Source organism: Panulirus ornatus, chromosome 33 (assembly GCF_036320965.1).
Source record: "Panulirus ornatus isolate Po-2019 chromosome 33, ASM3632096v1, whole genome shotgun sequence".
Lineage (NCBI taxonomy): Eukaryota > Metazoa > Arthropoda > Malacostraca > Decapoda > Palinuridae > Panulirus > Panulirus ornatus.
The window spans coordinates 7,684,395-7,697,542 of record NC_092256.1 but is presented as its reverse complement, the minus strand read 5'-3'; the positions used below and the strand labels follow the sequence as shown (position 1 = coordinate 7,697,542).

The window sequence follows — 13,148 nt, the reverse complement described above, 5'->3', positions numbered from 1 at the left end:
CACACATTTAGACACCCCAATCTGAGCCTTCGAGGAGGATGAGCACTCCCCGCGTGGCTCCTTCTTCTGTTTCCCCTTTTAGAAAGTTAAAGTACAAGGAGGGGAGGGTTTCTAGCCCCCTGCTCCCGTCCCCTTTAGTCGCCTTCTATGACACGTGAGGAATGCATGGGAAGTATTCTTTCGAGAAAGATACCATTACAAAATCACATGGCCAATTACTACATCATGTATCATGTAATATTAAACATAGAAGAGAGTGAATAGTTCCTTGAAAGATGTAGGGACAGAATAAGTGAACATAGACATGAAATTAAGTGGGAAACATGTTGAAAAATACATAAAGAAGTATTTCTAAAGCATAAGACAGATGAGTGGAATGAAGTAAATTAGGAAACAGTTTTATGACAGCAGATTATGTTTAAGAGATGGGGCCCCATGAGTGTAAAGCTTCCTCCCATGTAATATGAATATCCAAATTCAGAACTTCAGGTGCTACAGCATAATCTACTACAAAGAGCAGCAATATAATTCACACAAATGCATGCATATACTGTATATATGAAGGTTAGTCTGTGGCAAGGGTGTGTGATGACATCATGGTCGCTTAAAATACTTACAGATTGAGGGGTGGGGTGAGGGAATTAAAGGTGAGGGTCTTGGAGTGAGGGAAAAGTCTGCTGTCTGTTTGGGGTGGGTGGTTTTTTTTTGTTTTTTTTTGGAGGGGGGGAGTTGCTTGGAAGGCAGCTCAGTTGCTGTTTGCAGATGACACTGCTCTAGAGGCAGACTCAAGTGAGAACCTATAGAAGCTGTTTCTCTGAGTCTGGGAGTGTGTGTGAAATGGGAAAGCTGAGATCTTAATATAAATATAGAAATGTCATTAAGTTCAACTGTGGAGAGAGATAGGTAGGTTGCAGTGTGTTTAAACAGAGACATCTTGAAGAAGTTGTTGTGTTTTATATACCTGGAGTAAATATGAGAGTAGGTGGAACCACGGAAGCTGAAGTAAATCATAAGGTGGGCATGAGGGTTAAAGCCCTGGGTGCACTGAAGAGTGTGTGCAAACACAAGTCACTGTCTGTGTGGGTAAAAATGGATATGTACGTTAATACAGTAGTCCCGATGGTGCTGTATGGATGTAAGACATGGGCCTAAGATAAGAAAGCATGAAAGAGGGTGGCTGTGACGGAAATTATATATGAGGTCAAAATGTGATGTGAGAAGGGCTGATCAAATAAGAAATGATAAGTTAAGAAAGAGGTGTGGTAGTAAGAAGAATACACATGAGAAAGCAGAAGTGTGTGCTGAAATGGTTTGGACATGCACTGAGTGAAAAGGGTCTGAACATACAAGATGGCAGGAGACATGCAATGAACACAGCAAATTAGAACAATGTGATTTACAAGAGGCAACATGCTATCAATGGGCTGAACCAGGGCACATAAAGCAGTTAAGAGTAACAACAGAAAGGTATACAAGGCTTGGCTGTGGATAAGGGGGCTCTGGTTTCAGTGCTTTATACATAACTCCTTGCCTTATTCACATTTATTCTCACTCTCTCCTTTTACACACTCCCAAACTCAAAAACCAGCTTCTGCAGTTTCTCATTCAAAGCTGCCATCAATTCTGTGTCATCAACAAACAATAACTGATTTATTTCCACCCCCCCCCAAAAAAAAAATGCAGACCTGCCCCTCTCTCAAAGACCAAGGCATTCATCTCCTCTACACTCCATCCATAAACAGATTAAACAGCCATTGTGACACCATATACCCCTACCACAAGCCCACCTTCACCTGGAACTACTAACTCTCCTCTCTTCCTACTCACACAAATGCCTTACTCTCTTAACAAAGTCTCCTCACTGCTTCTGGTACCTTTCCTCCCACAGCATCTCTCCATATCACACTCTTTTTCAGATCCATAAATGCCACATACAAATCCTTGTTTCTCTAAGTATTTCCCACACAAATTCTTCATAGCAAACACATGATCCAGATATCCTAAACACTCCTGAAAGCACCCTAGTATAAATCAGGCAAAATGCAAAACAGAATCATGGGTCTTATGCCATTTTAATTTTTTAGATTTAAAGAAACAATTGTAAAAGTCTCCACAAGTATCTGATTTGATTTTTCAAATTGTGTCTAAAGTAAAGATGAAGGCTAAAGCATAACTTCCAATGATGGACAATGAACAGACAACAGATGGGCATACAGATGATGACAACAGACAAAATGATATTTATAAGTCTGCTATGCTATGCAGGCAACACATAAACTGTCCATCAAATGGCACTCATATGTTTGTCAAATATATTCAAAGCAGCAAGGAACTGATAAGTTATATATCATGATGATGATAAATGCCTCTATTAATACTCAGCTGATACAGTGAGCATGCAATGTGCCATGGCCTCTGTATATGCTAAGAGTGACACAAAAGTATCAAAGCAGTACAGTCAGTGAAAAGGCGCACTAACCATGGACATAGCCCCTCTGGTCGTGGGATCTGTGAGTAACCACAAAACAAGAATCAACCAGTCTGTCAGATCCTTCAAAGGTGACCCCTACTTAAAATATCTCAAACTATATACATAACTTCCAAGTGGAAAAAGTCAGCATTACTCTCTCTCTAAGACAACACATATGTATGTGAAGGAAGTCTGTTTCTAGCAAGCTGACAAAAACAATGAACATAAATCTCACTTAAAAGCTTTATGTTCGTCATAATATGAATTCTTGAAATTCAATTTCAAATTGATCAACCTCAGTAGAGTTACATCTGCTACAGTATAGTCAACTACTATTAGCCAGTGTAAACTTTCAAAACAGAAATAATCACGCCGGTCAACAAAGATTTTGTCCCATGGAAAAAAATGTTTCCTATGTAATTTTGTATGCCGAATCAAAATATGTTTTCAGAATTTCTCAATCACCTATAGCTTTTTTGTTCCAGCATACCCGCATATCAGTATATATGTACCAGTGCTCTTCGGAGCATTTGAAACAAAAAGTTTAACAAATACAGCTATCATCATTGTTTGTGAAGTACAACAGCTTCTTTTTGAAAGCACAAGCCTAAAGAAATGAATTATTAGGGGCCTGCAGAAACATGACTGGAAATGTTAGGACATCTAAACAGTACCCACTCCTGAGTATCAGTTCTCTTACAGTTGCAAGCTAGAACTCAATGTGCAAACATTGTCTTTTCCACTCAGTTGACAGATTGTGCTTTTGTGTATCTAAAAGCTGTGCTGATACCACATCCACCATTATGATCTCGAGAAACTGTGTAAGTAATCCGAATCCTTTCCGCTATGTCTGTGGTGAACTTGACATTCATATCGCAAAAACAGTTCTTCACATCCTTCATTAAAAATGCAAAAAACATTACTCTGGTTGTAAAGTGGGTGACCAGGTTAAAAGCTGGGCCCCAAATTTGTTTTGTCACTTGTGTCAGGCTTCTCACAGCTTTTGCCATTCCTTTGGTTTGGAGAGAACCCAAAGATCAAGTTTTGGATTGCTACTTCTGCCTGACAAGTATAAATGGTATAACATCAAAATCCAAGAATATTGTTAAACATCCTAATTTACCATCTGCTATGAGGCCAGTACCTCAGTCAGGATTTACCTGTGCCAGAGCCTCCAAGAAACATGATGCTGAGTGACGATGAGTCTGGTGGTGAAAAAGTAGACCAAGTAGAGAACAATATGGATACAACATTTGAAGCAAGATGTTCTTCAAGTGAACTACGTTTGCTGGGTCAAGGAGATCTTAATGGTCTTGTCCATAATCTAAATTCGTCTAAGAAGCAAGCCAAACTTTTGGGTTCCAGATTACAGGGCTGGAATCTTCTCCAGAATAAAATCAAAGTTTGTTTTTATCATGATCACCATGTCATTTTCAAAAAATTTTTCTCCCTTGAAAATGGTCTGGTGTTTTGCAATGATGTCTGTTCTGTTATGGAGGCACTTGGCCACGAATACAATACAAACAAGTGGTGCTTGTTTACTGACAAATCAAAAGTAGCTTAAAAGCGCATCAACTCCACAACAGAAATAAGTTCCGCTCTGTTCCTCTGGTTCACATAGCTACCATGAAAGAATTGTATGGTAACATGATAACATGAAGCTTCTTTTGGAAAAAAATCAAGTATAGGTAAACTGATTCTATGTGGTGACCTAAAGGTTGTGGCACTTTTACTCAGAATGCAACTTGGTTACATGGATTTCTGCTATTTCCTCTGTGAGTGGGACAGCCTGGACAAGAAAAATCATTATGTAAAGAAAGTGTGGCCAAAACAAACATCATCGACTCTAGTGAGGAAGAATGTCATCAATCCTCCTCTTGTTGATCCTGAGAAAATTTATCTGCCTCCTTTGCACATTAAGCTAGAGTTGATGAAGAACTTCATCAAAGGTATGGTTAAAACTGGTCATGGACTCACATGTTTGGGGAATAATTTCCCCAGAATCAGTGATGCAAAAATCAAGAAGGGTATTTTTGTAGAACCACAGATTAGGGAACGGTTTCAAGATGAAAAGTTTGATGATAAGCTAAATGAAGTTGAAAAAACTGCATGGCTGTCATTTATGAGTGTATGCAAAGATTTTTGGTGGAGTCACAGATCAGAAAACTACTGTAATAATGTAAAAGATCTATTGACTTCATATAAAGCTCTGTGATACAATACGAGTCTAAAAATTCACTCTTTGAACTCGCACTTAAACTTTTTTCTCAGAAAATCTTGGGCCAGTCAGCGACGAGCACAGTGAAAGATTTCACCAAGACAATTTGGACATGGAAAAGCAGTACCAAGGAAAGTGGAGCTCCTCTATGTTGGCAGATTACTACTGGACACTAAGGAGGGATGTTCCTCAGGCCAAATATAGCCAAAAACTTTACACTTCTACTTTTTAGAGGTAAGTTTTTTAAATGTAATACCAGCCTTATTTATGAATGAATAACATACGCTTATTGTAAAATCTGATAGCTCTGTCACTTAAAAACCAAGCCTGATAGAAAAATTCTGAAGACATATTCGAATTCAATATAAAGGTACTATAAGGTCCACCTGTTTTAGTTTGTGGGACAAAAAAAATAAAATTTTGTTGACCAGTGAATTATCAGTCTTTACCCTCACCTTACTGACAGGCAGGGTCAATAGCCATTCAACACATGAATTGAACATCTGTCTGGGGCAAGCTCCATTCCCAGTATCAAATAAGATGACTGGAGCTGATGCTTCACAAGAGCCAATAAAAGAAGATTTTGGAGTCTTAAGTTATTTCTCAGTACACTGACAAAATTCTGGACAGTCAAATGAAGAAAAATATAACTAGAAAAACTAAATTACCATTCTTCACACAGTTCCACATGACAAGGTGTCTGAACAAGCAAACTCTCCATTAGTTATGGCCAATGCCCGCTTACCAGCGTCTAAGGATAGGAATTACCAAGTAGCTAAGAATCATGGCAGAATTTTGCTAATGAGGTTGTAAATCATTAACCACCAATATCTTCTGCCTAGGGTAATAGCACACTATGATCATATGGATTTTCTGAAGACTTGGACAAGAGTTTGCAATACGTCTCTTTCACATATGACCAAGCAAAAGAATATTACACTGTTCACAGAAATACAGAGAGCAAATATAACTCACCTGTACCAATCTTTATCCACTGCATGAGTGATGTTAACAATGTCCCCAGCATACAAATCTAACTCCTCTGGAAGCTGCGCACGAAGGCTCATTTTTACACGCCCCTTCAAACTTATTGGCTTTTCCCCTTTGTCTTCTACCTGAAAAACAGAATTACAATCTTTTGAGCCACTTCATTATGAATTTGTGAAAAATATTGTATTATTCAAAAATGATTATCATATAAACCCTCTAATGGCACATAATTGCACTGTTCAAAACAGATCTTCAAATAAGCAAAGACATAATATTTGCAATAATATCTCATTCAAGTTTTACCCAATTGACTACTGATTAGGTGTATTTGGTCTGCATCATCTCTGAAAGTTCACTGCGACTGCACCCTATACAGTCTGGGGCACTAAAAAATCCCACATATGGTACACAGGAAAGTAGTGTCAGAAAATAATTACTGTCATCTCAGCAATGTTTACATATCCTTACCCATAATTTCCCAATTCAGATGGTAAATGTCCATCACAAAGTCCAGTTGAAGTGTATATCAACAAGCTGCCACAGTAACGGGGAAAACCCAATTACTGTGCAGATTTACTAGATGCTATAAAATTTCATTCCTGTTCACTATTTTCTGCATGAGAGAGGTAGCATCCCAAACAGATGAGTGGGTCTTAAAGGAAAAAAGATCCTCTGATGGCTCTTTCCTCTGTTTCTTCCTCTGCAGAGTAATACAGAAGAATATTTCCAGCCCCCCCCAAACACACACACACACACAAACACTTGCCCTCTTAGCTGCCTTCTACAACACACAGGAGATACATGGGCAGTCTTCTTTCTTCCCTATCCCTGGAGATAGCCTAAAGACTGCTATAGGATATGATAGCTTAATGAACAGCAGAGGTCATAGATTTTCTGAAGATGATTGCTACTACACTACTAAAGCACAAAGAAAATTTCAAAAACCAAATATATGTGTAAACATTGTGATGATTCTCTGTACGTAAACCAATGCTTCCGAGTGTAAAATACAAAAAAAAAACTGAAAATACGTACTAAACATACTGTGCAAATATAAAGTAGCACTTGTACATAAATAGTGGAACATGTAACACTGGAAAGTAAATATTATAGCATAACTACGATAGGGGAGAAAGAATACTTCCCACGTATTCCCTGCGTGTCGTAGAAGGCGACTAAAAGGGAAGGGAGCGGGGGGCTGGAAATCCTCCCCTCTCATTTTTTTTTTTCATTTTTTTTTTCTCCAAAAGAAGGAACAGAGAAGGGGGGCCAGGTGATGATATTCCCTCAAATGCCCAGTCCTCTGTTCTTAACGCTACCTCGCTAATGCGGGAAATGGTGAATAGCATGAAAAAAAAACTACGATTGACTGATTTATTATCATACTTTGTCGCTGTCTCCCACATTAGTGAGGTAGCACAAGGAAATAGACAAAAGAATGGCCCAACCCACCCACATACACATGTATGTACATACATGTCCACACATGCACATATACATACTTATACATTTCAACATATACATATATATATATATATATATATATATATATCTTTCTTTTTCTTTCAAACTATTCGCCATTTCCCGCATTAGCGAGGTAGCGTTAAGAACAGAGGACTGGGCCTTTGAGGGAATACCCTCACCTGGCCCAATTCTCTGTTCCTTCTTATATATATATATATATATATATATATATATATATATATATATATCTTTCTTTCTTTTAAACTATTCGCCATTTCCCGCGTTAGCGAGGTAGCATTAAGAACAGAGGACTGGGCCTTTGAGGGAATACCCTCACCTGGCCCAATTCTCTGTTCCTTCTTTTGGAAAATTAAAAAAAAAAAAACGAGAGGGGAGGATTTCCAGCCCCCCGCTCCCTCCCCTTTTAGTCGCCTTCTACGACACGCAGGGAATACGTGGGAAGTATTCTTAATCCCCTATCCCCAGGGATATATATATATATATATTTTTTTTTTTTTTTTTTTTTTTTATACTTTGTCGCTGTCTCCCGCGTTTGCGAGGTAGCGCAAGGAAACAGACGAAAGAAATGGCCCAACCCCCCCCCCCCCCATACACATGTACATACACACGTCCACACACGCAAATATACATACCTACACAGCTTTCCATGGTTTACCCCAGACGCTTCACATGCCTTGCTTCAATCCACTGACAGCACGTCAACCCCTGTATACCACATGACTCCAATTCACTCTATTTCTTGCCCTCCTTTCACCCTCCTGCATGTTCAGGCCCCGATCACACAAAATCTTTTTCACTCCATCTTTCCACCTCCAATTTGGTCTCCCTCTTCTCCTCGTTCCCTCCACCTCCGACACATATATCCTCTTGGTCAATCTCTCCTCACTCATTCTCTCCATGTGCCCAAACCATTTCAAAACACCCTCTTCTGCTCTCTCAACCACGCTCTTTTTATTTCCACACATCTCTCTTACCCTTACGTTACTTACTCGATCAAACCACCTCACACCACACATTGTCCTCAAACATCTCATTTCCAGCACATCCATCCTCCTGCGCACATCTCTATCCATAGCCCACGCCTCGCAACCATACAGCATTGTTGGAACCACTATTCCCTCAAACATACCCATTTTTTGCTTTCCGAGATAATGTTCTCGACTTCCACACATTTTTCAAGGCTCCCAAAATTTTCGCCCCCTCCCCCACCCTATGATCCACTTCCGCTTCCATGGTTCCATCCGCTGACAGATCCACTCCCAGATATCTAAAACACTTCACTTCCTCCAGTTTTTCTCCATTCAAACTCACCTCCCAATTGACTTGACCCTCACCCCTACTGTACCTAATAACCTTGCTCTTATTCACATTTACTCTCAACTTTCTTCTTCCACACACTTTACCAAACTCAGTCACCAGCTTCTGCAGTTTCTCACATGAATCAGCCACCAGCGCTGTATCATCAGCGAACAACAATTGACTCACTTCCCAAGCTCTCTCATCCCCAACAGACTTCATACTTGCCCCTCTTTCCAGGACTCTTGCATTTACCTCCCTTACAACCCCATCCATAAACAAATTAAACAACCATGGAGACATCACACACCCCTGCCGCAAACCTACATTCACTGAGAACCAATCACTTTCCTCTCTTCCTACACGTACACATGCCTTACATCCTCGATAAAAACTTTTCACTGCTTCTAACAACTTGCCTCCCACACCATATATTCTTAATACCTTCCACAGAGCATCTCTATCAACTCTATCATATGCCTTCTCCAGATCCATAAATGCTACATACAAATCCATTTGCTTTTCTAAGTATTTCTCACATACATTCTTCAAAGCAAACACCTGATCCACACATCCTCTACCACTTCTGAAACCGCACTGCTCTTCCCCAATCTGATGCTCTGTACATGCCTTCACCCTCTCAATCAATACCCTCCCATATAATTTACCAGGAATACTCAACAAACTTATACCTCTGTAATTTGAGCACTCACTCTTATCCCCTTTGCCTTTGTACAATGGCACTATGCACGCATTCCGCCAATCCTCAGGCACCTCACCATGAGTCATACATACATTAAATAACCTTACCAACCAGTCAACAATACAGTCACCCCCTTTCTTAATAAATTCCACTGCAATACCATCCAAACCTGCTGCCTTGCCGGCTTTCATCTTCCGCAAAGCTTTTACTACCTCTTCTCTGTTTACCAAATCATTTTCCCTAACCCTCTCACTTTGCACACCACCTCGACCAAAACACCCTATATCTGCCACTCTGTCATCAGACACATTCAACAAACCTTCAAAATACTCATTCCATCTCCCAAGTGTTTTGGGAGCAGCTAAATGAATGTGTTAGCGGTTTTGATGCACGAGACCGGGTTATAGTGATGGGTGATTTGAATGCAAAGGTGAGTAATGTGGCAGTTGAGGGAATAATTGGTATGCATGGGGTGTTCAGTGTTGTAAATGGAAATGGTGAAGAGCTTGTAGATTTATGTGCTGAAAAAGGACTGATGATTGGGAATACCTGGTTTAAAAAGCGAGATATACATAAGTATACTTATGTAAGTAGGAGAGATGGCCAGAGAGCGTTATTGGATTACGTGTTAATTGACAGGCGTGCGAAAGAGAGACTTTTGGATGTTAATGTGCTGAGAGGTGCAACTGGAGGGATGTCTGATCATTATCTTGTGGAGGCTAAGGTGAAGATTAGTATGGGTTTTCAGAAAAGAGGAGTGAATGTTGGGGTGAAGAAGGTGGTGAGAGTAAGTGAGCTTGGGAAGGAGACCTGTGTGGGGAAGTACCAGGAGAGACTGTGTACAGAATGGAAAAAGGTGAGAACAATGGAAGTAAGGGGAGTCGGGGAGGAATGGGATGTATTTAGGGAATCAGTGATGGATTGCGCAAAAGATGCTTGTGGCATGAGAAGAGTGGGAGGTGGGCTGTTTAGAAAGGGTAGTGAGTGGTGGGATGAAGAAGTAAGAGTATTAGTGAAAGAGAAGAGAGAGGCATTTGGACGATTTTTGCAGGGAAAAAATGCAATTGAGTGGGAGAAGTATAAAAGAAAGAGACAGGAGGTCAAGAGAAAGGTGCAAGAGGTGAAAAAAAGGGCAAATGAGAGTTGGGGTGAGAGACTATCAGTAAATTTTAGGGAGAATAAAAAGATGTTCTGGAAGGAGGTAAATAGGGTGCGTAAGACAAGGGAGCAAATGGGAACTTCAGTGAAGGGCGTAAATGGGGAGGTGATAACAAGTAGCGGTGATGTGAGAAGGAGATGGAATGAGATATATATATATACATATATATATATATATATATATATATATATATGGATGGGGTTGTAAAGGAGGTAAATGCAAGAGTCCTGGAAAGAGGGGCAAGTATGAAGTCTGTTGGGGATGAGAGAGCTTGGGAAGTGAGTCAATTGTTGTTCGCTGATGATACAGCGCTGGTGGCTGATTCATGTGAGAAACTGCAGAAGCTGGTGACTGAGTTTGGTAAAGTGTGTGGAAGAAGAAAGTTGAGAGTAAATGTGAATAAGAGCAAGGTTATTAGGTACAGTAGGGGTGAGGGTCAAGTCAATTGGGAGGTGAGTTTGAATGGAGAAAAACTGGAGGAAGTGAAGTGTTTTAGATATCTGGGAGTGGATCTGTCAGCGGATGGAACCATGGAAGCGGAAGTGGATCATAGGGTGGGGGAGGGGGCGAAAATTTTGGGAGCCTTGAAAAATGTGTGGAAGTCGAGAACATTATCTCGGAAAGCAAAAATGGGTATGTTTGAGGGAATAGTGGTTCCAACAATGCTGTATGGTTGCGAGGCGTGGGCTATGGATAGAGATGTGCGCAGGAGGATGGATGTGCTGGAAATGAGATGTTTGAGGACAATGTGTGGTGTGAGGTGGTTTGATCGATTAAGTAACGTAAGGGTAAGAGAGATGTGTGGAAATAAAAAGAGCATGGTCGAGAGAGCAGAAGAGGGTGTTTTGAAATGGTTTGGGCACATGGAGAGAATGAGTGAGGAGAGATTGACCAAGAGGATATATGTGTCGGAGGTGGAGGGAACGAGGAGAAGAGGGAGACCAAATTGGAGGTGGAAAGATGGAGTGAAAAAGATTTTGTGTGATCGGGGCCTGAACATGCAGGAGGGTGAAAGGAGGGCAAGAAATAGAGTGAATTGGAGTCATGTGGTATACAGGGGTTGACGTGCTGTCAGTGGATTGAAGCAAGGCATGTGAAGCGTCTGGGGTAAACCATGGAAAGCTGTGTAGGTATGTATATTTGCGTGTCTGGACGTATGTATGTACATGTGTATGGGGGGGGGGGGGGTTGGGCCATTTCTTTCGTCTGTTTCCTTGCGCTACCTCGCAAACGCGGGAGACAGCGACAAAGTATAAAAAAAAAAAAAAAAAAAAAAATATATATATATATATATATATATATATATATATATATATATATATATATATATATATACATACACAGACATATACATATATACACATGTACATAATTCATAGTCTGCCTTTATTCATTCCCGTTGCCACCCCGCCACACATGAAATGACAACCCCTACCCCAGCACGTGCACGAGGTAGCACTAGGAAAAGACAACAAAGGCCACATACACAGAAATATGCATATATAAAGAGGTGCATATTCATACTTGCTTGCCTTCATCCATTCCTGTTGTTACCCTGCCATGCAGGAAATAGCATTGCTACCCCCTATTTCAGCAAGGCAGTGTCAAGAAAACAGACAAAAAAGGCTACCTTCATTCACACACAGTCTCTAGCTGTCATGTGTAATGAACTGAAACCATAGCTCCCTATCAACATTCAGGCCCCACAGACCTTTCCATTCTTTACCCCAGACACTTCACATGCCCTGGTTCAGTCCACTAACAGCATGTTGACCCCAATATACCATACTGTTGAAATTCACTCTATTCCTTGAACCCCTTTCACCCTCCTGTATGTTCAGGCCCTGATTGCTCAAAATCTTTCTCACTCCATCCTTCCACCTCCAATTTGGTCTCCTGCTTCTCCTTGTTCCCTTCACCTCTTTGTCAATCTTTCCTCATCCATTCTCTCCATATGTCCAAACCATTTCAACACACCCTCTTCTGCTCTCTCAACCACACTCTTTATATTTCCACACATCTCTCTTACCCTTTCATTACTTACTCAATCAAACCACCTCAGACCAAATATTGTCCTAAAATATCTCATTTCCAACACATCCATCCTCCTCTATACAACCCTATCTGTAGCCCATGCCTTGCAACCATATAACATTGTTGGAACTACTATTCTTTTAAACATACCCATTTTTGCTCTCCGATATAATGTTCTCTCCTTCCACACATTCTTCATCACTCCCAGAACCATTACCCCCTTACCCCATCCTGTGACTGACTTCCGTTTTCATGGTTCCATCCGCTACTAAGTCCACTCCCAGATATCTAAAGCACTTCACTTCCTCCAATTTTTCTCCATCTGTTGATAATTACCCTAAAACCAGTTTCTATGAAAGAGTCCTGGTGTCACCCAGGACCTTTCTAAAGGCTCCTGCAGCCCAGGACTGTGCTACTTTCAGTAGCAGGGAAATGTAAACTCCTTTGAAGTGAGAAGCTCCTTGACAAAACTTTTCTCCCAATGATACAGACTTGCCACAGGTGACTTCACTTGCAGTGTAATCTCTTCCAGGTGGAGCCCAGTAACACTTCATTACTCTATTATGATCATTATCAATACAGTAATGTACTATGCTATTACATCATTATATATGAATTAGTAACTATATAAGAATTAGTAAATGATCTGAAAGAATGTGAACTGTGACAAAACAAGGGGAGAAACAGGATCATCGATGGGGAAGAGCTATAAAGGAGATGAAGTGATCATTCTGAAGGACTGCTGAATTTTCAGATGACAGGGTGGCAGAAGTGTGATATTTGAGATGTGGAG

General features: G+C 40.5%; 1 protein-coding gene across 4 annotated transcripts in view; it reads right to left on the bottom strand.

Annotated features, from left to right (window-relative positions):
• The window catches only part of LOC139759424 (uncharacterized), a 286,276-nt gene that overhangs the window by 229,422 nt on the left and 43,706 nt on the right, over positions 1 to 13,148 (bottom strand). For all 4 annotated transcript variants that reach the window (XR_011715046.1, XM_071681522.1, XM_071681521.1 and 1 more), the window contains exon 5: positions 5,664 to 5,803. Coding sequence is in view for 3 of the 4 variants with exons in the window: in XM_071681522.1 (XP_071537623.1) it covers positions 5,664 to 5,803 (140 nt within the window). In the remaining variant the exon portion in view is untranslated. The remainder of the gene's footprint in view (positions 1 to 5,663; positions 5,804 to 13,148) is intronic.